Source organism: Sceloporus occidentalis, unplaced genomic scaffold (genome assembly GCF_023333645.1).
Source record: "Sceloporus occidentalis isolate IW3139 unplaced genomic scaffold, rSceOcc1.0.p SCAF_4, whole genome shotgun sequence".
In the NCBI taxonomy this organism is placed as follows: Eukaryota; Metazoa; Chordata; class Lepidosauria; order Squamata; family Phrynosomatidae; genus Sceloporus; species Sceloporus occidentalis.
The window spans coordinates 146,961,225-146,987,777 of record NW_028316984.1 but is presented as its reverse complement, the minus strand read 5'-3'; the positions used below and the strand labels follow the sequence as shown (position 1 = coordinate 146,987,777).

Here is a 26,553-nt window from a genome sequence, read left to right as displayed (position 1 = left end):
AAGCTACAAGAACCAGCAGGACCCTGGTGAAGAAGGGTGAAGACTTCTGTGGAAGCAAGAGTGAGAAGGCTTGGAGAGTTTGTCAGGGTCTTCAGCCTATTCTCTGCAACTCTTGCAAAGCTTTAACAACTGGCCAAAACTGGTCAGCGTGGTGCACAACCAGGTGGTGAGTTCCAGGCCAGAGGTGAAGAGCCACAACTCCCATCATCCCTGACAGGAATACCTGGTTAATCTAAATGAATTTAAGTCTCCAGTACCAGATGAACTACATCCAAGGGTATTAAAAGGACTGGCAAATATAATCTCAGAGCCACTGGCAATAATCTTTGAGAACTGGAGAACAGGCGAAGTCCCAGCAGACTGGAAGAGGGCAAACGTTGTCTCCATCTTCAATAGGGGGAAAAAAGAGGATCCCAGCAATTGTCCAGTTAGTCTGACATCTGTACCAGGAAAGATTCTAGATCATTAAATAGAGAGTCTGTGAACGTTTAGAAGGGAATGCAATAATCACAAAAAGTCAACATGGATTTCTGAAAAACAAGTCATGCCAGACTAACCTAATTTCTTTTTCTTTCTTTTTTTTTTTTTTTGATAAAATTATCAAAATTGGGTAAATTGAAGAAAATGCTGTGGATGTTGCATATCTTGCGTTCAGTAAGACCTTTGACAAGGTTCCCGATGACATTTTTGCAAACAAGCTCGTAAAATGTGGATTAGACAGGTGTTAAATGGATTTGTAATTGGTTGACCTGCTGAACCCAAACAGCAATGGCTCCTCTTTATCCTGGAGAGAAATGACCAGTATGATGCCACAGGGTTCTGTCCTGAGACGAAATGAATTCAACACAAAGAAATGTAAAGTACTGCACTTAGGACAAAAAAATGAAATGCATAGATACAGAATGGGGGACACCTGGCTGAACGAGACTACGTGTGAAAGGAATCTTGAGTTTTAGTATACCACAAATTGAATATGAGTCAACAGTGCGATGCGGCAGCTAAAAGGGCCAATGTGAGTCAAGGCTGCATCAATAGAATTATAGTGTCTAGATCAAGCGAAGTAATAGTGCCACTCTATTCTGCCTTGGTCAGGCTTCACCTGGAATACTGTGTCCAGTTCTGGGCACTGCAATTCAAAAAGGATGTTGAGAAACTCGAGTGTGTCCAAAGGAGGGCAACCAAAATGGTGAAGGGACTTAGGGAACTGGGTATGATTAGCCTTGAGCAGCGATGGTTAAGAGGTGGTGTGATAGCCTTGCTTAAATATTTGAAATGATGTTATATTTAGGATGGTACAAGCTTATTTTCTTCTGCTCCAAAGAATAGGACCCAGAACAATGGATGCAAGCTATAGGAAAAGAGATTCCACCTTAACATTAGGAGGAATTTTCTGACAGTAAGAGCTGTCAGACAGTGGAAGACACTCCCTCAGAGTGTGGTGGCGTCTCCTTCCTTAGAGGTCTTTAAACAGAAGCTGGATGGCCATCTGTCTGGTATACTTTGATTGAGAGTTCCCACATGGCAAGGGGTTGGACTGGATGGCCCTTGTGGTCTCTTCTAACTCTATGATTCTATGTTCTGTCCTGTCTTAGTCACTGATCAGTAAATTCTTCTTTGTGATCTCTGTGAAGCACATAAATAGGTTATTCTGCGCATGCTCAACATTTCCGGATCCTACTGGAATCACTAGGGAAGACTTTTTGGCGGTAGCTCCACCCACCCTCTATATAGGCAGGATGTCTTCCTGCCCTTTCTCAGTTCCTTTTGTCCGCCACATGAGCAGCTTAGGAACGTCGCTTAGAATCGCTCCTTCGTTAGCTTTTGCTTTTGTTTACTGTGTTTGCTCTGACTTCGTTTGACTCTGACTACTCTTTGGATTGTGATTTGGACTTGCTTTTGGTCTCTGATTGACGGTAACACTCAGACTCCTTGACAGTTCTTTATCTTCGTCCCTCGGCTTTGGTCTAAAGATGTCTGCACACTCTTTTAAAAAATCCACTGAATGTGAAACAAACATCCTGGCACTCGACAGACACTCTTTGTGCCTCCTCTGCCTGGGTGAGGGCCACGTCCCTGCTTCCTGCCCTCACTGCATGGCCTTCACTCCGCAGGCCAGGAAGAGTAGGGAGATGCGCCTGAGATCCATTCTCTATGCACAAATTTTGAAGCCTCCCTACATCTCTAGAGCCTCTGCCAAGGCTACGGCCACCAAGGGCAAGCTCCCATCTCTGGCCTCAGGGGTCCCTGCCAAGGCTACTGCTGCCGAGGGCAAACCCTCTTTGGAAGTCTCGGGGTCAACCCCAGACAAACGGAGGTCTTCAGACCAGGATGTGGCTGGCCACCCATCCTCACCAAAAAGGAAGAAGTCCTCAGACTCCAAACCAGAGAAAAGAAAGCAAAAATCTCAGGACAAGTCCAAGGACTCATCCCATCACTCGGGAAAGAAGTCCTGTCCCTGTCCAGACTCCAACTCCGACCGCTGGCTCCATACCGACACGCCTGCCCAGCCCGCTGACACCGAACTGGGCTCGGTACCATGCGCCCAACCAGCACCTCAACCTCAGTTGTCATCTCATCCCGACTCCCGGGCTTGACCGGACACCTTTCTGCATTCCTTGTCTGAACCCTACCAACTCTCGGAGGGTGAAGAGGAAGCCTCTCCTTTCACCCAAGTGGTGATACAGGACCGACTCTCCCAGACTTCGGAGGTCGTTGGTTTCGAAAACAAACAGGACTATGATGCATCCTCTGTCCTTGCTTGAACCCTCCAGACGGGATGTTGTTTTTATCAAGCCACAGGCATTTATTTTTTGCCTCTTGATCCTTCTGAAGTCCATAATAATAAATAATAAATAAAATTTTTATTTATATGCCGCCCTTCCTTCGATCAGGGCGGCTTACAACAGATAAAATATAAACAGATTAAAATACATACAGTACAACAAACAGCAAAACAAAACCAACAGTAAAAAGCCCCATAGCCCAACCTCTTGGCCACGAAAGAGGAGGGAGGCCCACAGGATAACTATTCGGGGAATGCCTGTTGGAATAGGAAGGTTTTAAGGTCCTTCCTGAATTGGGCCAGGGTAGTAGCCGAGCGGAGCTCTGTGGGCAGCACATTCCAAAGGGCTGGGGCAGCTATGGAAAACGTCCTCCGAGAAGTGGAGGCTAACCTAGCCCCAGGCACCTTCAGTAGCTGGAGGCTGTTTTGTTTCAACCTTCCAACCTGTTGAACCTGTCTTGCCTCCTCCAAGGTCATCGTCGCGTCCATTCCACTTCGGTCTCGTCTCTCCTTGGCTTCCCAAGTTGAACCAGTCCAACCCATACAGTCGGCTTCTGCCGTCTCCCTGCAAATGCACCCCTCGTTCCTGGTACCGGTAACCACTCAGGCCCACACCAGGACCAGATCAGCTTCCGTTGAATCCGCGGACCACTCCATCTCCAACTGTGCTCCAGCTCAACAGTCTCAGGTCTTTGCCTTTCTCGAGGCCTCCTCTCCTTCAGATGACATTTTTTTCCTTTTCTGAACAATTGATCCGGATGGGCAAGGCCCTAAATATTGAAGTCCTCCATACAGACTCTCAAGCTCTGGGTCCCATTGATGAGAGGGGCACAACCTTCCACCAAGAAACTTGAAAATCTCTACCATATCACAGCCTCAGAAGAGACTTGGCCCTTTGAGCACTCTCGCCTGAATTCGGCAATTGTGGAAGCCTCACAGATTCACTTGACACCTAAGACAGCTTTGACCCCCAGTGACAAAGAGGGCCGTAAGCTTGACACCATGGCACGGAAATCCTATGCCTCTGCAGTATTGTACCTTAAGATACAAAATTACACAGCTTGTAAAGCTGCCTATCAACAGCAGCTTTGGGAGAAAGCTCTTCCCTTGTATGAAGACCTCCCTGAGGATAAGAGACGGATGGCCATGGCCATCCATGCAGAAGCTCATGCACTGGCCTTGCACCATATATTGGTGGCCCGACACTCGGCTGACCACGCTTCCCGACAACTCTCGGGTGCCCTGGCCCTCCGATGCCACACCTGGCTAAGGTCTTCGGATCTTACGCCTCAAGCCAAACAGGCCATCAAAGAGCTCCCCTTCGACGCCATGGGACTCTTCCATAAGTAAATTAATGAGAAGCTGGACTTCAAAAACAAAATGAAGAATACAGCCCGTAAATACGGTGTGTCCTCTTCATCCACTTCTCACCCTCCTTTTTCTCAACATTGTTCGGGATGGCAAAGACCCCCCTATCCCCCCCCCCCAAACCAGGGTAGATCCAACCAGTCTTCAGACTACCAGCAACAGCACTACCCTCTCCAACAGCAAGGGAAACGTCAACAAAAACAGAAATACAAGCAACCCTTCCATAAGAAGGATGCAGAACAAGGTAAGCGCCACTTCTGAAGCTCCCCAGCACACTCCGTTCTATCAACTCCCTTTGAGGATCGCCTGACCCACTTCCACCACTCTTGGGCCTCCATAACATCTGACTCCTGGATGCTTTCCATCGTCTGTAGGAGATATGCCCTGGAGCTGCAATCCTCTCCCCCAAGGAGTATCATTCTCACCACTCCCCCTCCAGACACCCTTCTCGATGAAGTGAGCTCCTTGCTTCAAAAAGGGGCCATTGAGCCCGTCTCCCCGTCCCGGACTTGACATTGCCTCTTCTCTTGGTACTGCATCGTCTCCAAAGCCACAGGCAACCTCTGTCCCATACTGGACTTGCGCTTCCTGAACTCTTTCATTGTTTACAAGCATTTCCGTATGGTAACCTTGGCTTCCATCTTGCCTCTCCTGCAGGAGTCAGACTGGTTTGCCATCTTGGATCTTCAAGATGCCTATTTCCACATTAGCATCCAAGAGGACCACCGGGACCTTCTCGCCTTCTCTGTTGGCCCCATTTGCTTTCAGTACAGAGTAATGCCCTTTGGACTTTCCACTGCACCAAGAGTGGTCACAAAGTGAATGGCAGTCATAGCTGCATACCTCCGCCAACAAAACATCATCGTCTTTCCTTACCTCGACGACTGGTTGTTCATGGCCCCGTCCAGGCAGATGCTCCTTTCCCATCTCGAGTCGGCACTCTCTCTCCTTCACCACTTGGGATTCATGATCAACAAGGAAAAGTCCATCCTCTGCCCAAACCAGCGGGTGCAGAGCCACCTTGGACTCCACACCCTGCAGAGCATACCTTCTTCATGACAGGTTTCTCAACCTTGGGCCTGCAATTCGTCACTGCCTTGCCTTCCGGCTCATCACTGTGCAAGCAGCTCAGGTCACCCTCAGCCATATAGCATCCACTACATATGTCACACTGTGGGCCCGTCTCCATATGCATCCCTTCCAGTAATGGCTCCTCTCGGTCTTTAACTCTACCTTCGACAATCCACGCAAGTGGCTCACTGTTCCAAGGCCTGTCACCCACTCTCTCTGTTGGTGGCTCAACTCACTCAATGTGTTGGTGGGCATTCCCTTTCTGCCACCACAGCCTCAGACTTCACTGACCACCGATGCCTCAAACACTGGCTGGGGAGCCTATTTCAACGACCTCTCTGTCCACAGGAAATGGTCTCCCAAAAAGCACCAACTCCACATGAACGCGCTCGAGATGCTAGCGGTAAAGAAGGCACTGAAGGCCTTCAAACCCTCCCTGCGAAACCAGGTCATCCTCCTCCTCACAGACAACATGACTGTGATGTATTACATCAACAAGCAGGGCAGTACTAGGTCAGCCACCCTTCAAATTTGGAACTGGTGCATCCGGAGACGTTTCACCTTGCAAGCCATACATCTCCCTGGAGAGGAGAATGAACTTGCAGACAAACTGAGCAGAGCTCCGAACTCCTGTCACGAGTGGCAACTGACCACTCAGGTTGCCGTCCACCATTTTTCTCTGTGGGGAACGCAGGACGTCGACCTTTTTGACTCTCATCTAAACACTCACTGTGACCACTTCTGTTCCAAGATCCCTTCATGTCGGTCCCGAGGGGATGCCTTCTTCTTCCAATGGTCCAGCAAAAAGTTCTATGCCTTCCCCCCATTTCCTCTGATCGCCAGAGTGGTAGCAAAGTTACGCACAGAAAGATCAAACGCAATACTGATCATCCCTTGGAGGCCGAGGCAGCCGTGGCTTGCCCCTCTCCTCCATCTCTCCAACAACCAATTCCGGCCTCTGCCACTCCATCCTGACCTCCTGACCCTTCACGATGGTTGGGTTTGCCACCCGACGTGGACACTCTCCGTCTCGTGGTGTGGAGAATTTGGCCCTGACCCGACTCTCGGTACCGGTCCGAAAAATCATCCTGGCTTCCCCAAAAGCCTACCACTCAGCGCTCCTACGCCCTCAAATGGGCTAAATTTTTGGCTTTTTTGTCCTCGGCGGGACTCACCTCTTCCGAGGTCACTGTCTGTTGTTTTGAACTTTCTCCACCACCTCTCAGCATCCAGTCTCTCCATTTCATCCTTAAAATGCTACCTCACGGCCATCTGTGCCCACTTCCAATTTTCCGGCCACCCATCCTTCTTCACCAACCCGCTCATGATGAATTTTTGTAAGGGCCTAGCCAACCTAAGACCACCAGTAGTGATCCCAACCCCCGCTTGGGACCTCTAGCTTGTCTTGGCTGCACTCGCTACCTCACCCTTTGAATCTCTGGCTTCCTGTGACCTCAGGCTCCTCACTTGGAAGACAGCCTTCTTGGTAGCCATCACCTCAGCACGCCAGACCAGTGAACTCTGTGCCCTCGTACCTGAAAAATTTTAAGGACAAGGTTGCCCTCCGTCCGGGCATTTCCTTTCTACCAAAGGTTGTGTCCACCTTTCATCTCAGTCAAGACATCATTCTCCCAATGCTAGCCCCGAACCTGACCACCAACACCGAGTGCAGGCTCCAATGTCTTGATGTCAGGTGGGCGCTAGCCTTCTACCTCGACAGGACTACGTCCTCTCGTCATTCTCCCAGACTTTTCGTCTGCTGCTCCAACCCCAAAGTGGGGCTTCCAGTCACACCTCAAGGTTTCTCCAAATGCATGACTTCCACAATCTTCCTCTCTTATGAGATTTTTGGGAAGACTCCGCCTGCTCGAATTTGAGCCCATTCCACCAGGGCAATAGCTGCATCTTCAGCCTCCCTCACTGGAATTCCCTTGCAAGGCTGTGGTATGGTCACAACCACTGACCTTTATCAAGCACTACAGACTTGATACCAGACACCGACGTGAAGCAGCCTTTGGCAGAGCTGTTCTCCCTTCCAGAATGCACTAAGGTTAGTTGGCACATGTCAAATAACTGACACTCACATTGTTGGGTTTTTTGTTTTTTTTTTTTTTTTTTTTTTTTTTTTTTTTTTTTTTGGTTTAATAATTTATTTATTGCCAGGACACTCCCTCCTCCATAGAGAAACAAGCTTGCCAGTCTAACCCATTTATGTTCTTCGCAGAGACCACGAAGAAGGATAGGTTGCTTACCTGTAACTGTAGTTTTTCAAGTGGTCATCTGCAAATCCACACAAATCCCGGCCATCCTCCCCTCTGTTGTGTCCTTCTCTCTTCCTTGTCTGCTCTTACGGCAGACCTTTTTGGAACTGAAAAAGGATGGGAAGACATCCTGCCTATATAGAGGATGGGCAGAGCTACTGCCAAAAAGTCTTCCCTAGCAATTCCAATAGGATCCAGAAATGCTGCGCAGGCACAGAATAACCCATTTGGGTGGATGACCACTCAAAGAACTACAGTTACAGGTATGCAACCTGTCCTTATGCACGATTCTCATTACATCTATTCATGCTTGAATATTCATCATCCTGCAGACCTCTCTCCCACATGATTATTCTTCGTCCAGTACATTTGTCTCTTCTTAGCCTTCCATATCTTCTCTTTATCTTGCAGGTGGAAATGGCTATATCAATGACTACCCTATGGGTCGCTTTCTGCGTGATGCCAAATTGTATGAAATTGGGGCAGGAACCAGTGAAGTACGGAGAATAATTATTGGACGGGCATTTAATGCTGCCTTTAAGTAACACTTGCCATTAAAGAAGAATCATACTTTAACCACAGAGGCCTTTGATTTCCAAGACTGTAAAGTATACATGTATTTTTCTGCACTTGATATCAAGATGATCATGCCTCTGTTTGGTTTTTGAGCTTTTGTTCTTGGTATGAATGCTACTAGATTTGTTCAAGAACATGTGATTGTGTTACAGTGGAACAGAAAAGGCCATTCAGATGAAATGCGTGCATATTGGTCCAGTCTAATTCTAGAGAATTGAAATTTTGTCCACTCTTCAAAAAAATAATTTGTCTTCAGAATCATTGTGGATTCCCATCTCCAGCGTACTATTTTTAGTGGACTGGATTCTCAGTGTGACATACTTTTGTGCCACATCTCCAAAATGCAAGCTGACTTCAGAGGAATCTTTCTTCATTATTGGATATGATGAGATCTTAGCTACACAAGCGATGTTAATGCTGCTAAAAGATTAGTCAAAAGTATCATATTTCTGTGCATTCCTGTTCTCTCCTGCTGCTTACAGAGATGTATTTGTGCCATGTGAAGCCTTCATTCAATTGATGGACTGCCACCTTGTGCTTGATTCATGTGTTGGTGTCACCATCTATCATTCTGGAAGCAGTTAAAATGTCAAAATGCTACTCTGTGCCAGCCAAGAGTCAAATCGGGGAGGAGGAAGTGGCAACTTGATTGGGGAATAGAGGATCTTTTTATAAAGCTTTCCATTACCGAATATAGAGGCATGTCCACCATGCCTTACTTAGCAAGAAGAAAATAGAGCACAGTAGGTGAAGAGAACTTCAAACTACCTTATACCATCATGTGAAGATTGAGGGTGTTGATTTATTTGTATGCTATTAACAGAACTTATTTGTATGATTTATTTGTATGTGAAGTATTATAAAAATGTTTAAATTCACTACATTGTAAATAGTTAGCAATGACTTGATGATTACTTTCAGTGTCCTATACTGGAGAGTGAAGTACACAAAAGTTGCCTTGCACTTCTACCCAGAGTGCCCAACTAGCTATGATATGGAGGTCACACAGCACTACACTGGCTGCTCCATTGCTTCATATGTGCCAGGAAATGATACCAGTTCTCATTCCACTACTGGGGTAAAATGTGGCTGGTTTCTGAGCTTTTTGTTAGAGCTGTGAGTGGTACAGGGACCCCAAATGCCATATTTTTGTTGTGGTGGGGTTTTTTTTCTCCTGAAAATTTGCCTGAATTTTTATTCTCAATGGGGTAGGGCAATGCTAGAAGGTTTCAGAGACTTCAAAACAGCCTGTGCATTGCATATTTCCTGCTGCTGTTCTAGGCCAGTGATGGCGAACCTATGGCACGCGTGCCAGAGGTAGCACTCAGAGCCCTCTCTGTGGGCACACATGCTGTTGCCCTAGCACAGAGTTTGCCAGAGTTTCTTACTAGAAAGCCAGAGGGACGTGGCACTTTGCAATAAATAAGTGGGGTCTGGGTTGCAGTTTGGGCACTCGGTCTGTAAGAGGTTCTCCATCACTGTTCTAGGCTGTTCCCATGCTGGCTCTCTAGAGGGTAGGAAGGGAGGTGGTTGGCACAGAAACCTGTAATTTATAGCACAGAAGTTTTATGGTTTAAGGACATTTTATGAATCACCTGTAGAAGGGATCAGTGTAGACCAGGGGTCAGCAACCTCCGGCCCGCGGAGGCCTTTCGGCTGGCCCTTGCTCACTCCTGCCGCCGCCGCCGATTGTGGCATTTTGCTGCCCCGGGCGCCACCATTTTATTTCTCAAAATGGCGGCGAAGTCTCGTGTGACCTTTGATGTGGTCGCGCGAGACTTCGCCGCCATATTGCAAAACAAAATGGCGGCGGCGGCTTAGAGGCAAAGTCTCGCGTGACTTCGCAGCCATTGGCGGCAGCCTCTAGGAGGCCCGCTGCGGCCGCCAGGGCCCTCAAACAGGGCTCCGGCAGCCGCAGCAAGCCTCTGGGAGGCCTGTTGCCGTTGCTGGGGCCTTTGAAGAGGGCTCCGGCGACGGCAGCTGGCCTCCTGGAGGCCCGATGCCATCGCTGGGGCCTTCCATGCGATGTCGCTGGGGCCACCCAGCGACGGCAAAGGAGCCGGCAAAGAGGAAGAGGCCTCCAGCGCTGGCGGCCCCCCACCAGCTTTTTTGCCAGATGAGGCCTCCAGCACTGGTGGCCCCTGCCGGCTTTTTTGCCAGCCTCTGACGGGGCCTGGGGCCCCATCAGGGGCCGGCAAAGAGGGGGAGGCCTTCAGCGCTGGCAGCCCCCGCCGGCTCTTTCCTGGCCTCTGACAGGGCCTGGGGCCCTGTCAGGGGCTGGCAAAGAGGAGGAGGCCTGGCCCCCAGAGGGTGGAAGCTCCGCCCCCGGCATGTGGCTCCACCCCAGCACGTGGCCCCGCCCCCGGAGGGTGGAAGCTCTACCCCCGGGCTTCGGCCCCCCAGTTGTCTGAGGGACAGCAACCTGGCCCCCGGCTCAAAAAGGTTGCCTACCCCTGGTGTAGACCCAAACATCTAGAAGAAGCAGTAGGTTGGAAGACATAAGGTTTATGTCAGAATTGTTACATTTGGGTTACCTGAAGTTGTGGTCATCTTTGTAGAATCTATTGAAAAAAACATCCAGAAGGGTTGTACAAACCAAACCTTGCTGACCAACTCATTAAATAATGAGACCAGACACAGAGAACTGAGTTATAAAATGGGCAGCTTTATTAAAATTCAACGTATTTAACTTTATTTCTTGAGAACTGCAAGCCCAGGGGGGAGAACCTTGTGTAGGAACAGCTGGCGGATGGTCTGCTCCAAGACCAATTCCCCATCTTCCAAAGAGCGAAAACACCTGAGCCCCAAGGGCAATCCATAATTTGGGTTGCTCCCTTGCCGGCCCTCATCCGGAAGGCCAACCCAAGACTCCCCCACTTAACTCTCAAGACTTAAGTGAGGGTTTAAATCTCAAGCCAGCCCCAAGGCAAGTCTCTTTCCCTTCGTGTTTAGTCTCAAGATGTAAACCTCCATTCCAAAGACCCACTTTCACCCTTTAGGAGGGTGCCGAGGTGCTCACCGAACCGACTATCTCCCCCCGCCTATGCCACAGATAAGGGGCAAGTATAACTTAGCCCCTATACCCCACAAGGCTTGCCAAGTAGGCCGCCACCCCAGCTTGCAGATCTCCAAGAAATATCTGGTTCCCCACCTCGGAACGTGAATGCCATCATCTCAGTAGAGCTCTGGCCTCAGCAACACGATACCGTTGTGTGCCAAATAAAAACCCAGTCCTCCGTTCATCACCTTGCGAATCTCGTTGACCCGTCTGCAGGCCCTATTAAGGATGTGTGGATCACAAACACATCTCCAAACTTGGCGTGGCAACATTGCCAACCATATTAACGTAACAAAAGGCCATCTCTCTCGAATGAGACGCATGTCGCATATGGCCTGAAGAACCAGGGCTTTGCCTTTAACAAAACCCAAATCATTGCTGCCCAGATCTATAACCAGAACATGAGGGGGCAGACACTGGCCTTCGCCAAACAACAGCTGCAGGAGCCCGTGCCACCGCAAGCCACGTTTACCTCTCCACTCAACGATGGCCTTATGTGACAGCCCCAGCTGGCTTCCAAAATGGCTCCTCCTGGTTTGGCGGGCTGCCCAGAACACCATACTGTGTCCTCAGATCAACACACGGTGTCTCATCACGGAGCAAACTGCATCTGAAATAAAACAACAGATTTAATGAGTCGGAGGTCTCACATATGATTGATAGGCTTTGGACCTCCATCGACCAATCTTATTCAAAAGTCATTGGAAGACATGCCCAAGGCAGCTGCCGTGGATTCCGCACCTATGCAGAAAGAGTGGGTGGCGAACTTGACTCCCTGAAGTCCTAAAACGTTCAAAGCTTTGGATGTAACAGACCAAAATTGGTAAGAGGAGAGCCATCTGAATGGCAGAATAAAGGACCTGGCGAAGGACCCCTCATGATCAGAAACGACCGCATTGCACTAACAGGGCAAGGTAATTTATCAGTGCATGTCAATAACCTGAGTTGTCTGCCCTTGGCCAATTGATCGGTCTTAGAAGATCGTATACAAAGAAGGACCAAATTATCATGGAGCTTAACATCTCGATATAATAGAGCCTTATTGGTCTGATCGGTTTTAGAAGCTAGAACAAGCTCACTTATTCTTAAAGCTCCAGAGAAGGTCGTTAAGGCTGCAGCATGGACTAGCATAGATTCATATGGAGAATGAAATAGGGAAGACCAGGATGAATTAAGCCCCTTTATTTTAAAATATATGGTGAGAGAGGCTCACGGGGGTCTCTGGTTTTAGCTATCTCACTGGACCACCCTTCGAGGACCTTATGTATAGTAAAGTCTCTAGTAGCGTCCTGTATGCCTTGGGCTTTCAGCCAAAACACTGTAGTGGAAAGCCTGCCCCTAATAGAAGAAACCTTTAAGCCTTTGTTATATAAAAACACACAGAACTGAAGGAAATGTGAAATAGGCACCAGATAAACAACAGCCAACCCAGAACTATGCCAGAACTTGAGAAACTCATTAACTGCCCAGACATAGCTCCTTTTGGTTGAAGACGCCAATGATAACCCCAAAGCCCAGACTACTTCTCTTTGCCAAGGTTCCAAAGGTCCATTGGCATCGGGTCCAGGGAATCTTCTGCTTCTGGAGCTAGTTGTCTGAATTGTTCCATCTGCATACGGGAGAGAGAATCCAGAATCTCATTAACAATTCCGGGTACATGGGACGCTGTGAACAAAATGTTGTGAGACAGGCAATGTAATGTGAAAGTACGCACCAACCTCATCACCCTAGATGACTTAGAAGTCAGTGAATTAACCACCTGAACAACTGACATATTATCGCACCAAAAACGAACAGTGGAGTTAGCCAATTCATCTGTCCACAACCGTACTGCCACCAAAATGGGAAATAACTCTAAAAACGTTAAATCAGAGGTGATTCCTGACTTGCTCCACTCAACTGGCCACCTCTGAGCACACCAACGCCCACGGAAATACATTCCAAAGCCAATTGATCCCGCTGCATCAGAAGAAATTTGTAATGCAGCCTCTAACTTCTTTTCCTCCCTCCAAAACGACACACCATTGAAATTGTCTAAAAAAGTTGACCAGACTTGTAAATCCTGGCGGATGCCACAAGTCAATCTAATCCTATGGTGGGCCTGATAAACCCCCCTCAATAGCATGGCATAAGCGCCTCACGAAGGCTCTGCCAGGTGCTATCACCTTACAAGCAAAATTTAGATGACCTATAAGCTCCTGAAACTCTCTTAGTGTCGCCTTTCTAAGAGAGGAAAATGTATGAACCCTATGTCTGAGATCAAACAGCTTATCGTCAGGGAGCCTACAACATTGATTGACCATGTCAGTCATTATACCTAAAAACGTAAGCTGGGTAGATGGACTCTCAGTTTTTTCAGGCACTAAAGGAACACCTAGCTCATCAGCTAGCAGTTGAAAACATTGTAGTAATTTAAGGCAATGATCAGAACAATATTGTCCAACAAAGAGAAAGTCATCTAAGTAATGGACCACACTGACAAACCTGACAGCCTTAAACGCCCATTCTAAGAATGTACTGAAAGTTTCAAATATAGAACAAGATATGGAACATCCCATAGGAAGAGCCCTATCCATATAGAACTCACCATCGAAACAAAAACCCAACAATTCAGAATCCTCGGGATGAACAGGCAAAAGTAAAGGCAGATTTAATATCACATTTTGCCAGTTTGGCCCCTATTCCATGCTTTCTTACTTCCTTCATGGCTGAATCAAAAGAAGTATATCGGACAGTGGCCAATTCATGTGGAATCGAATCGTTGACAGAGTCACCTTTAGGATAGGACAAATGATGTATCAGTCTAAATTCACCAGATGTCTTTTTAGATACAATCCCTAAAGGTGAGACCCTTAAATTTGGAACAGGAGGTTCACTGAAGGGGCCAATCATCCTGCCTTCAGAAACCTCTTTTGATATCTTCTGTCTAACTATGTCCTCCATACCTAGAACCAGTTTTAGGTTGGGTGACCTGAAGGGGCGTCGAACACCGCAAAATGGAATTTTAAAACCCACCGTAAAACCTTCCAACAAAAACAAGGCTGACTCTTTTAGCGGATAACTGCTTAACCAAGCAGGGAGGGTCTCTAAGTTTATGGGACTAGGTCCCTTTTGCAGGAGGGTTGCCAGTGGCAGGCCCCTTCTTTGAATCCTGATCTTTCTGGGAGGATTGGCCCCGTCCCTGGTTGCAATTTTTGAAGGAGTGGTTTGCCCCACACACAGAACATTTGTGTTTAAATTTACATGCCTTTCTATTGCAGAAGCCCTGGGACCCAAAGTCCCAGCTCAAGAATTTACACTGTTGTCCTTGAGGCTCGGAGCCACGAAAGGAAGGTGAAGCAGCTGTCTTCTGAATCAACTGTCCACTATGGGAACGCTCTCCCTGAGTAGGACGTGCTGGAGTCATGAGTTGCATCCACAGCTGTGAGTTCATCATATCCCATCTCAAGGAAGGATAGATGGCAGCTCACATCCAGAATGCTTCGTCATAGAGTAACCATGCCAGGCCTGAATAATCAATGTATGCCCTATGAATGATGTTGATGTATTGGAACAATGCAGCTGCACGCCAAGGCTGATTTCTTGAAATGAAACCAGCGTAAATTAGAAAGCATGAATACCAATTAGACCAATTCCTGTCATCCCGCCTCTTTTTCAATTTTTCTTTTTCTTTATCATCAAGCTCATCTTTTTCAGCTTTGGTTAGCTCTCTGAACATTAGCGTAAAAACGTCAGTGTATTCACCTTTTAAAATCTTATCCTTTGTAGCTTGTGATAAATGATCTCCCAGTGGTAAAGTAATATCACCAGTCAGGATTGAAGCCAGAGATGCTAATTCATAACCCATAGGGTATGTCAGCTGATGACTACCTAATGCTTGACCCTGAAAAGCTTGATGAGGTGTCCCAAAGGGAGGCCCTGTTTGATAAGATGGCCATCCCCACATTTGGCCAAAGGGGCAGACTGGCCAGAGGGGGTAGACTGTGCTACCAAAGATCCCACCTGAGGTGAAGGCCAGCCCCATACCTGATCCCAAGGGGAAACAGGTTCGTCACCGCCGTAGGGACCCCTAATGGGAGAGCAGGTTGAGAAGGAGTAGATTGAGGGGCTGCTTGGGGCTGATTTGAAACCTATGGCCAAGTAATGTGAGGTACAGAAAACAGTGTCAGAAGCCTCACCTGAAATACCAACAGGCACTTGTTCAACTGGATTGATATGCTGAACATCAGAAGACTCTTGTACAGGAACGTTGTGACTCATCGATTGGTAAGCTCCATCAGCTTGTGAATTTAAATGCTCTAGAGCAGAGATACGAGAACATAATTCGTTATACATCAAACGTTTATCAGAGATCTTAGACGCTTTGCGTGCCAAAGGTGTCAGATGCACATATCCTGACTTTGTTTATTCTAATGTTGAATTCTCTTAAATGCCTCATCCCATGGTGTATCATCTTCACTGTCATCTGAATGTATCTTCTTTGGCGGTGCCTTTTGTGCTGGGCCTTTACCCTTTTTGTTCCCAATCCCTTTTCTTTTTGGAGCCATTGTAGTGAACTGACCGAAATTGAAGCTAATAACCCTGACCTGTAATTAGGACAATTAACAATGTATGGCCACAACCCCTTTAACACACTAGACAATGTATAAGTCTCACAATATAAGTGTGTGTGTGTGTGTATTGTATGGGCCTTAAGCTCAGGTGATGTAATCAGTTTTATATATATATATATATATATATATATATGAAAACAGCCAACTTCTGAGGCTGAGAAAGTGTGACCAAGTCACTCAGTGGGCCCACAACAGCCAATTTCTGAGGCCGAGAGAGTGTGACCAAGTCACTCAGTGGGCCCACAACAGCCAACTTCTGAGGCTGAGAGAGTGTGACCCGTCCCCAGTCACTCAGTGGGCCCACAGCACCTGGCGCTCCAAGGCAGTCTCATCAGCGCAGGCCCCAGAGTACGCCAACAAACTGTGTGCCATCTCAGCCCCTTTGCCCAAGGAGGAAGCAGGAACGCGCCCTGCTGGGCTGACAGCCAAGCCACCAAAGGCCCAAAGAGGCCGAGGGCAGCCGTGGAAGGATGGGGCCTGCAGCAGGAGTGCACCCAACAAGGCCGCAGCCAGTCCACAGAAGGCCCAAAGAGGCCGAGGGAGGCAGCAACAATGCGCGCTCCTTCTTAGCTCCGCACTCGGCCTAACCTATCCCCGAGCTGAGCCACAGGAGGACGGGGCCAGACGTGGGAGCGCGCCCAACAGGCCAGACTCTGGCCGAACCAAGGCAAGGTCAGCCCCCAAGAGGCCCGTGCCCAAGTCAGAGGGCGCCCGCCGTGGGACCGCACCTCCCAAGCCAAACCGCAGTCAGGGAAGAAGCAGGAGTGCACTCACCAGGCAACGGCCCGGCCACAGAAGTTCCCAAAGAGGCCGAGGGCAGCAGTGAAAACTCGTGCCCTCTAAATCCATCCTCCACGCTAGGAGGACAGGGCACGCAGCGGGAGCGCGCCTCACTGGCCAAACCCCGGCCGAGCAGCAACCAGGTCAGCCCGGAGCTCCCCGAAGGCCGCACTGTCTTGTGTGCAAGGGAGCCGGAGGGAGAGCAACACCTCTCTGCTCCAGCTCTTCAAAACTGACAGAGAGGCCAGGGCGGGAGAGCCTTAAATAGGCTTAGCCCCTCCCCCTCCCTGTCTAACGGCCCGCAAAAGCACACCGTTTTATTTGAACATACTGGTCTCGCCAATGAGAGGCCATCAAAACCTTCTTGCTGGGCCAATGGGCCCCGAGAAGCAAAAATCTTGCATATCATCCTGGTTCAGTTTGTTTTATTTAGCAGATTTATATGTCACTGAATGATTTTGAAATGAGTTACACAAGTTTTAGGGTGTCAAACACAGGGAAGAGCATCAGACATTGTGTGCTGTGCCAGAACTGCCCCTGTGGTACCTCAAGTAAACAATACAAACACGTCATGGCAAGACAATCTGTCTAATAGGGGAAATTCTTCAGTCTTTTCAGATCAAGATTCCATCTAGCCCCCCTTCCCCCCGCCCCCAGCAGCAACATAGGATTCACTTAAATATTTTATTACCACCATTCAACCCCAAATTTATCATTTGGGAATACATCTGCTACTACAGATGATGAAATCTTGGTATCTCAAGAATATACAGGAGACAGCAGACTTCTGCCTCATTTTTATAAAGTATCAGTCAAAGGGAAGTTCTCCTTGGAGTGTGGGGGGAGGACTCTAGTAAGAAAGTCATTGCTCAGAGATTCAGAAATGGGAAGGTATTTTTCAAATGGAAGAACCATCTTTTAGATAGATTTCATATGCACACACACACAATTGAGAGAAGTGTGAGAGTGGCAATTTTCCTTCAAAATCATGAAATGCAGTGGAATGACTCAACCTTAATACAGAGCTCTAGTAAAGTGATGAATTTGCTAAGGAATCCATAATTCCTGAAGAAGATTGTCAACCAAACTGGATGCTTCATAAGTCATTGTGATAAATATATTTAATCACAGAATGATTTATTCAAAGAGTTATTTTCAGGCTTTTAAGGGGTTATTACAGTAGCAAAACATGGAGATGTTACTGGCTAACTGGTGATTGCTATACAAATAAAAATACCTCTTCTTTACTTACATGTCAGCTGTTAGCATGTTCTGTTTTGCCCAGCAGGAGGCAGGTAGAAACTTCATATACGTCTAAACATTACATCACCACAGTTCAAGAGCCAGATGCCTGACGCCTCCTAACCAGCACATCCTGTGTGGGTGAAACTGGTAGCATAAGCTGATGCTTTTCCAGCAACCTTACTCCTTTCTTCAGCCCTGCCTTCCTTTTGTTAAAATGTTCACAGTGTATGGGCAAAGTGTTGAAACATTTGGTCACTGAAAAATCACAACTGATGGAAATCATGTAAAGCCACAATCCTCTACAGTATTCTTTTCTTCGTGGATAATGAGCATTTTGCTCATTCTACCTTTAGTTGGTTGCTGTTCCTACAGTAATTGATGTATTTGATTTTATTTGACCTATATGGATTTTATATTTTTATTGTACATCTGCCAGAGAGCTTCAGAACAAGTAATAATTCATAGCCATACATACATACTGTGGTTATCCAGGAATACAGTTCACATGGTGATCCTTTATAATTACTGTATTTAAGAAGCACAGAGACACGAGGCAGACAGAACATGTCCCATTTTATTTAGTGTTTTTAAAGTACAAGAACCTATAGCAGGTTGTTGAGCTTGGATTCCAGTGTGCACACACTCTCATAGAAATGAGATGGATAAGTTGCTACCTCTCAAAACATTCTCTGTAGAAAGAATATTAATAGTCTACCTCATAAAAAGATTCCTTAGTTGCCACCTAGGATTAAATTATAACCCCATACAAGGATTGTGAACTACTCATGCAAGGAGCCAGATGTACCGCCATCATAAACTATTATTCATCCCTCTTCTTTGTAAACAGCAGTGTGGCACCACCGATGATAACACTAGAAGCTTCTTGTATGTAAGGAGACTATTTCAAGAACTGTATGCAAACCCATTGGCTGAAAATATCCCTCAAAATAGGGGTCGTGAATGTATGACCCTCTAGATGTATTTGAACAGCACCTTCCATCATCCGTCATGACTGCTAGTTGGGACTGATGCATGGGTAGCAAATTTGTTTGATCTGAAGCCTTACTGCTTTGATTCAAACACTTTCCAAATTGATCTCCTCAGAATGTTCACTCTCCAGTTGGGAATTGTCGTTTTTAATGGTATTTTAAGGTGGGAGGGAGATAGAGAATTGGATTTTATATGTTTTGCTATGTTTTTACTTGTGGTTTGTTGTGTTTTATTTTTATTGTTCTTATATTGTTACCCGCCTCTATCCAATACAAGGAGAGGCGGGATGCAAATAAATGTTATTGTTGTTGTTGTTGTTGTTGTTGTTGTTGTTTCCATCCTTCCCATAAATGGTATTCTGTCCCATTCTGAGGGGGTCTCTTCAGATGTTGTGTTGCTTACCACTCAAAAGAGCATCAAGTAGCAATGGTATTATTTGAAGGAACCATGAAGTAGAATTTGAAAGAATATCTGTCTCACTCCCTGCAAGTATGTGTTAGTTTATGCTGGTTTGTTTTTAGATGTTACATTCTGTTTTGTTCTATCCTTGGGCTATTTGCTTGTTTGTGCTGGCAGATTATTATTATTATTATTATTATTGGAGCAAGCCTGTTGTTGTTAACTGCCCTCAGGTCGATCTCGACTCATGGTGACCCTATGGGTGAGACATCTCCAAGACCCTCTGTCCTCCATTGCTCTGCTTAATTCCTGCAGCCCCATACCATGACCTGTAATAGAGTCCATCCATCTGGCATGTGGTCTTCTACTTCCCTTCACCTTTCCCAGCATCATTGCCTTTTCCAATGAGTCCTTCCTTTTGATGTGTCTGAAGTACAACAGCCTCAGTTTGGTCATCTTGGCTTCCAAAGAGGTTTCCAGCTTGATCTGCTCTAGGATCCATTTGTTTGTCCTTTTGGTTGTCCATGGGATCCTCAGCACTCTTTTCCAGCACCACATCTCAAATGAACGGATTTTCTTCTATCTTTCTAACTATCCAGCTCTCACATCCATACATGGTAATAGGGAATACAATGGCCTGTATGATTCTAACTTTTGTGCTGAGTTGTGCATCTTTGCATTTTAGAATCTTTTCTAGTTCTTTCATAGCCACCCTCCCCATTTTTAATCTTGTTCTGATTTCCTGACTGCAGTCCCCATTTCTATCAATGTTTGATCCCAGGTATGGGAATTCTTTTACTATTTCTACTTCTTCATTGTCAGGGTTGAACTTGTGAAAATCCTCAGTGGTTATTATTTTTGTTTTCTTTATGTTCAGCAATAAGCTTGCCTTTACACTTTCTTTTTTGATCTTCTTCAGTAGGTGTTGCAGGTCTGTGAAGTTTTCTGCTAGTAATATGGTGTCATCTGTGTATCTTAGATTGTTGATATTTCTTCCTCCTATTTTCACTCCTTCTTCTTTGTCCAAGCCTGCTTTTCTGTTTTGATAGTAGCCTCTTGTCCTGAGTACAGATTCCTCATCAGGACTATCAGATGTGTTGGAACTCCCATGTCTTTAAGAGCATTCCTTACCTTTTCATGATCTATGCAGTCAAAGGCTTTGCTATAGTCTATAAAGCACATGCTAATTTTCTTTTGGAATTCCCTAGTGCACTCCATTGGCCATTTTACGAGCAAACCTACTTGAATAAACAAAAAAGGGGAGACAAACATTGCAAAAATCTGGACATTAGCTGAATGTTTTGAATTATTAAGCTTCCAAGTATTTTACCTTTTTTATTTTGAAGTGCTACTTCTAAAAATCATTTCATTAATTTTATAAGCACTAACATTAAATGTGCAATTCTGAAATTTGAAGTAGAATACAAACTCAAGCTCAGATTTTCCTGCATTTTTTTCACCAAAATATCCTGAACTATAGAGTTGAATTTTAAAAGTGGCAGACAATGAACATACCCACAGACAGTTATAATAACTAGGAGTCTGGTATGCAGACTTCTGAGCATTATGCCCAAGTCATACAAATCTGCTATGTTATTATACTGATTCTACAGTATATTCCTAGCAGTGAAGATTATTGGGTTCCTGATAACACACACAAGCATGTATAGAAGCTTGCAACCTGGTAAATCTACACCTGCAGCAGGATGAGGTGAGGAGAGCTTTGCAGGACAATTTATGAGCAGGAATTACTCCCCTTGTAGTGTTTTTGAGCACTGAACTATGACTTTGGAGACCAGGATTCAAATCCCATTTTAGCCATGAAAATTCACTGGGTTACCTTGGGATAGTTGGACTCTCTCAGCCTCAGAAGATGGCAATGGAAACCCCCCTCTGAAGAAACTTGCCAAGAAAACCCCATTATAGGTTTGCCTTAGGGTCACCCTAAATGGGAAATGACTTGAAGGCACACAACAGCAGCAAGGCCACATGTCCCAGAGCTGCCCTTGGTCCATCTCCAGGCTCTAGCCTGAGAACAGAAAGGACTTCTCCATCAGGTTTTGTGGCTTTCTGGGTATTTATGGCCTGGTACAGATGAGAAGAAAGGGATGGCACTTGTGGTCACCATATGTCGGAAATAACTTGAAGGCATGCAACACAACAACTTTCAGTCCCTTTAAGGAGAAAATGCACTCAAAAGACGGTGGCAATGTTTCTGTCTATCCGGAAGCTTAATATGGAACAGCATTCAGATATTTCTCCATTTTGTGTATATCTTGAAGATGTATGCTTCATTCTAACATTTAGATGTTATGTCCCATTCGGCATTCACTTTTTTGCTCTATCTCTGAGGATTGTGCCTCCCATTTAGAAAGGACAGGACTCCTGTTCCACTTTTAGGTAGAACTGGGCTGTTTTGTAGTATAGTTGCCACAAATAGTAAAGAGGAAATAGTCATGTCAATGGGCAAAACTGCAATACTGGTCCCTGGCATATGGGCATGGGGGGGAGGGGGCTGCTGCCGCCGGTCCCTGGGAAATAACAACAGGGGAGCATTGCCCATCAAAGTAAGAATTCTACACCCCACATGAAATTTTCCTTCAGTTTCCAACTTCTAGCATTGCAGTAATTCAAAACTTGAAATGAGCATTCAGAAATACAGTAGGCATACAAAGACAAGGGCAGTGGTAAGGCAAAAAGGCAGTAACACGGCAAATATGTGAGTTCCAGGTATGAATAATTTTCAGTGTTTCACTCTGCATTGCTAGAAAGTTGCACATGGAAAGAAAATTTCACAGGAAGGTCAGAAGTCTTATTTAGGGAGCAATGTCCTTGCCAGCACTCCTGTAGCTATAGCCCTACCATTTCCCCAACTAAGATATCTTTAGAAACAATAGAATAACCCTTCAAAAGAGATTTACTTTCTGGGTGCTTCTCCCTGTTTTTAAACAGATGCTAAAGACTTACACATATAGCTAGACTATATGTATGAGAGAGATTATTGTTTTTTATTTTGTTTTCATGAGGCCCTTTTACAGTTATTTATATTTATTGGTAAGCAGTTCAGACTTACCAGGATGTTCTTCCTTGTACTGTAAATTCTCCCTTATCACAGAAAAATGAGATATAAATGCCTTAAAGGAATAAAATCAGTGAAATATTCCCAAATGCTGTGTAATTCCAACATCTTGCCTGACAAACTTTAAATGATTCATAGAGTTGGAAGATATCCCAAGGGCCACCCAGTCCAACCCCATTCTGCCATGCAGGAATACACAATCGAAACATTCTAGACAGATGGCCATCTAGCCTATTTAAAAACTTCCAGAGATGGAGACTCACTTCACCATTCTGTCTGATTGCTCTTACTGTCAAGAAGTTCCTCCTAATGTTGAGGTGGATATATTTTCCTGCAATTTGAATCTATTGCTCTGTGTTCTAGTCTCTGGAGCAGCAGAAAATCCATCCTCAATGTGATACCCCTTCAAATATTTAAACAGGGCCATCATATCACATCTTAACCTCCTCTCCAGGCTAAACATTTCCTAAGTTATTGTTCATAGGTCATGATGAATGGTGTTTTCTAAAGTATCTAATTGTTGTTTCCCAAGTGGCAGGCCTATGGTAACCATTTGAACTTAGGTGTGCCACTCTGCATTATGTTTGTGGGAGCAGTGCCCGATGACTACTTCAATACCAGTCTGGTAAGATGGCTGGTGTGCAACTAAACAGTTCTCCTTGTCCACCCACCCACCTCCCATCTTCTGTGCAGAAGGAGGCTTTTTCTCATGTACGGCAGTGTGCCTGCAGCGTCTTGCAGTTTGACGAAAGGGGCAGGCACTGCCCTTTCTGGGGAATTGCTGCACGGAAAGATTAGGAAGAGGTTTCACTCCAGTATAAAGGAATTAACAAGTGTAAAGAGAAAACAAAAACATCCTTCAGCAAAGCAGACAACATTGTGGGGGTGGAAAGGGGAGAGGATTACTGTTAGCAGAGCTAGGCTCTCTTTGCCTGCACCTGCTGTTTGCTGAAAGGCTAACGCTGAGGCCCAGTTGTCAGCCTGAATGGGGCGGGGGGAGCCTCTGATCAGCACTGGAGCCAAAGCAAGCAGCAGGCATCCTGCCGTCCACACATGCTGGGCATAAAGCAGTGGGGAGGGGAGGTCAGTGCAACATGCGGAGCCAAAAGGTCTGCTGGGTGAGGTGCCTGATTGCTTCAAACACTGGATTCTTAAACATCAGGTGGCAGCCAGTGGGTGAAGCCCTTGCTGCAAAATTTATTGGTGTAACACAAGACTGATGGAGAGGTGGAAGATTAAACTAAATTTCTAAGCAAGCTTGTCTCAAGTGAGCTCCTTTTGTGAACTTAATGGTAGAAAAACAAAACATGTATTCTGACAACAGATGTAAGAGTGGCTAGCAGACTGACTATAAATCACAATGTTCTCCACTTAAAATCTCATAGCTGCCACCGACTCACAAGAAAATTGGTATGGAATCATGTTTGTCCATGGCTGTGAGGCGGGCATGGAGTTCTCAAATACTGTATCCCAATAGGATAAATACCATTGTTAGGCTTAACTAAAGGGTCACAAAAGTAGTAAGCTGATTTGTCACCTTTACTCTCACATCTTTTGCGATATATGAATAATACAAAACTAGCTGAGAAGGATGTTGAAAGGATCAGAGCTTCAGACAGCTACTTTTTCCGCTACATCTCTGAGAATCTGCTGTACACACAAAAAAAGTTACTTTTACAAGTTCTGGTAAGATACACAAGATAATGTATCAGACGTCTTTCAATACAAACACTATGAACAAGCTTAGGAGGAAAATTATTTAGTGATGCCACCCCATCGTTGAGGCATACGATGTTACCATTGTTGACTGGAAAATAAACGAGATGATTTCCCACAGCTCCACAAGAGTGAGTCCCAGGGATTCATATCATGCAAGCAAACATTCTGACTTTTTATGCATACAATTTGCTTTGCATCTTAAATTCTGTTTTGCTTAGGGTTGCATGCATTATTGAAAAAGGGAAGATTTTCCAAAAACCATAACATATATTTGTTGTTGTATGCCTTCAAGTTGTTTCCTACTTATGGCAATCCTAAGGCAAACCTATCATGGGATTTTCTTGGCAAGTTTCTTCAGAGGGAGTTTGCAATTGCCATCCTCTGAGGCTGAGAAAGTGTGACTTGCCTAGGGTCACCCAGTGGATTTCATGGCTGAGCGGGGAGTCAAACCCTATTCTCCAGAGTTATAGTCCAACACTCAAACCACTACACCAAAATCAGTTCAGCAGGCAGAACTCAAGACTAGACAGAAGCTCACTGTATCAGTGATGCAGTATCTTTCTGAGATAATGAGGTCTGAGAAGCACAAACATTCTCTTTTATTTATATATTTATATCCTGTGTCACCGTATACTTGTACTAGCTTATAAATAATGTAGAAGCAAACTCATTGACTTCTTTCATAATAATTTCACAATAGTTCATGCCCATGAAAACCCACATTTCAAGGTTTACTATTAATAAAGTGCATTTCCTTTCACTCATAATACATTTAGGTCAAACATATTGTCTGTTTCTACAAATTCCCATTTGTCTCCCATTAATCCTCTTTAGTGAGAAAACTATTAACATCTTTAACAGGACAATGCATTTTCTATAGCACTGTGAAAAACATGGACAAGATAAATTGAAATTAACCTCAGTCGTGTGTGTGTGTGTCTGTGTGTGTGTGTGTGTGGTGTTAGTGTGTTTGTCAACTCACTTACATAACACACTTCAAAAGGATGGTATATTGCAGTCTAATTTCTACTGGGCTATACCTGTGAAGGATTGAATGCCTAACACAGCTTTTAACAGGTCATTTATGATCATTAGTGAGTTGTTGATCTGGAATTATTGCAATACCAGAGGATAATTTTAAATAGTTATTACCCTACTGACATTTCTGCATTTTTAACTGACAGTTGAGACCTGAACTAAGAGGTCACAATTATATCCTCACCTCCCAGGAGGCATCATCGTGTTCATGGCAAAGATTGGACAAATTACTTTTTGGGACTACAACTTGCTGAACCTCTTTTTGTAATCCAGAAATTAACTTTTCCAAGCTCATGTCCAGCAATGCCCTCCCCCAGCATATTCTATTCCAACCCGTCCTTCCAATTGTCCTTATTATATGTAAAAAGTGATATTTCTTTGTGCCTCCCATGGAAATGCTGATACATCTAATGGCTATTTGTTGTTGTGTGCCAAGTGCCACATCCTGCCTGGTTACAGTTCTTGGTGACCTTTCCTTCAGCAGGACTTGTAGGACATGTAGTGTCAACCAATGTGGGATGCATATTATAAACACTATTTACTGTGATTCATATGCTGTTTTCTCTGTCGACATTTAGAGAGGAACATATGCCATTTTCAGTGGCATGTTCATTTTGACCTTATGGTAACCCTCAGGCAACCCTATCATAGGGTTTTCTTAGCAAGTTTCTTCAGAAGGGGTTTGCATTAACTGCAGTGTCAGAAGCAATAATGGGAGGTTTTTTGTTTTTGTTTTGTTTACAAGGTGGACTCTTCCTAAAAGGACCTTAGATACATCAATGTTGCTAAAATAATGGACCCATTCTAAATGCTATCTTGAACGCAGTAAGTGCACCATCCATTCAGAGCCTTGTGGAACTTAAGATTTTGCATAAAGATTTGTGGACTCCAGCATACTTCATTAAATGTTGTGTGCTAGCGTCAACACAAGAGCTTATCCCCAAAGAATCTTGTTAGTCTTTAAGGTGCCACAAGAGTCTTTAATGCCTTTGCTGCTGCAGTCCAAGCTGGCTACCCATCCCACTGAAAATTGGAATAGGTATTGTGCACCATGCAGTATCTCCAAAAACAATCTTAGGGGAACATAGTCTCTTTGGCAGATCAATAAAGAAGATATTCCTGAAAGCCCACACATAGCCAAGATGACCCACTGATTATAGTGGAGTTACACCCTGATTTGTTGCAAGCAGCTGACAAAACATATTGTGCTCACAAGGCTTGTGAAGACCCGAATGAGGGTTTGGCTTTTTAAAATAAAAGTTGTCTGGCCAGCTAAGCCAGTAATATTTCTTAGTCTTTAGTTGCTTGTGAAACTGATGACACAGCTCATTTCTATCTTCAAGTGTGTCTTTGCAGAGCTTAGAAAAGTTACTTTTTGGACCACAACTCCCTGAGGCTACCCAGTGGCATCCCCACTCCTGGTGTCATCCCATGGGGGTGCAGCAGCAGCAGCAGCAACCAAAAGAGTGTGCTTGGTCCTCTCACTTGCTGTTGAGGCAGAGGTCTCCTTGTGAAGAGGCCTCTGCCACCATGGGAAAGCCAGGAAGGGCACAGTGGGAAGAGAGCTGACTGGG

General features: G+C 45.4%; 1 protein-coding gene and 1 pseudogene across 3 annotated transcripts in view; one reads left to right on the top strand and one right to left on the bottom strand.

The window, feature by feature from the left end:
- The window catches only part of IVD (isovaleryl-CoA dehydrogenase), an 84,906-nt gene that overhangs the window by 44,383 nt on the left and 13,970 nt on the right, over positions 1–26,553 (top strand). Inside the window, exons 12-13 of one of the 3 annotated variants that reach the window (XR_016280974.1) lie at positions 622–855; positions 7,894–7,978. The exons of 1 other annotated variant lie outside the window; for it this stretch is intronic. Coding sequence is in view for 1 of the 2 variants with exons in the window: in XM_089521950.1 (XP_089378076.1) it covers positions 7,894–8,027 (134 nt within the window). In the remaining variant the exon portion in view is untranslated. Of the gene's footprint in view, positions 1–621; positions 856–7,893; positions 8,949–26,553 lie in introns of those variants that run through there. One more of the 3 variants, XM_089521950.1, reaches the window with a different exon arrangement.
- On the bottom strand, positions 12,636–15,376 carry LOC149314825 (uncharacterized; annotated as a pseudogene).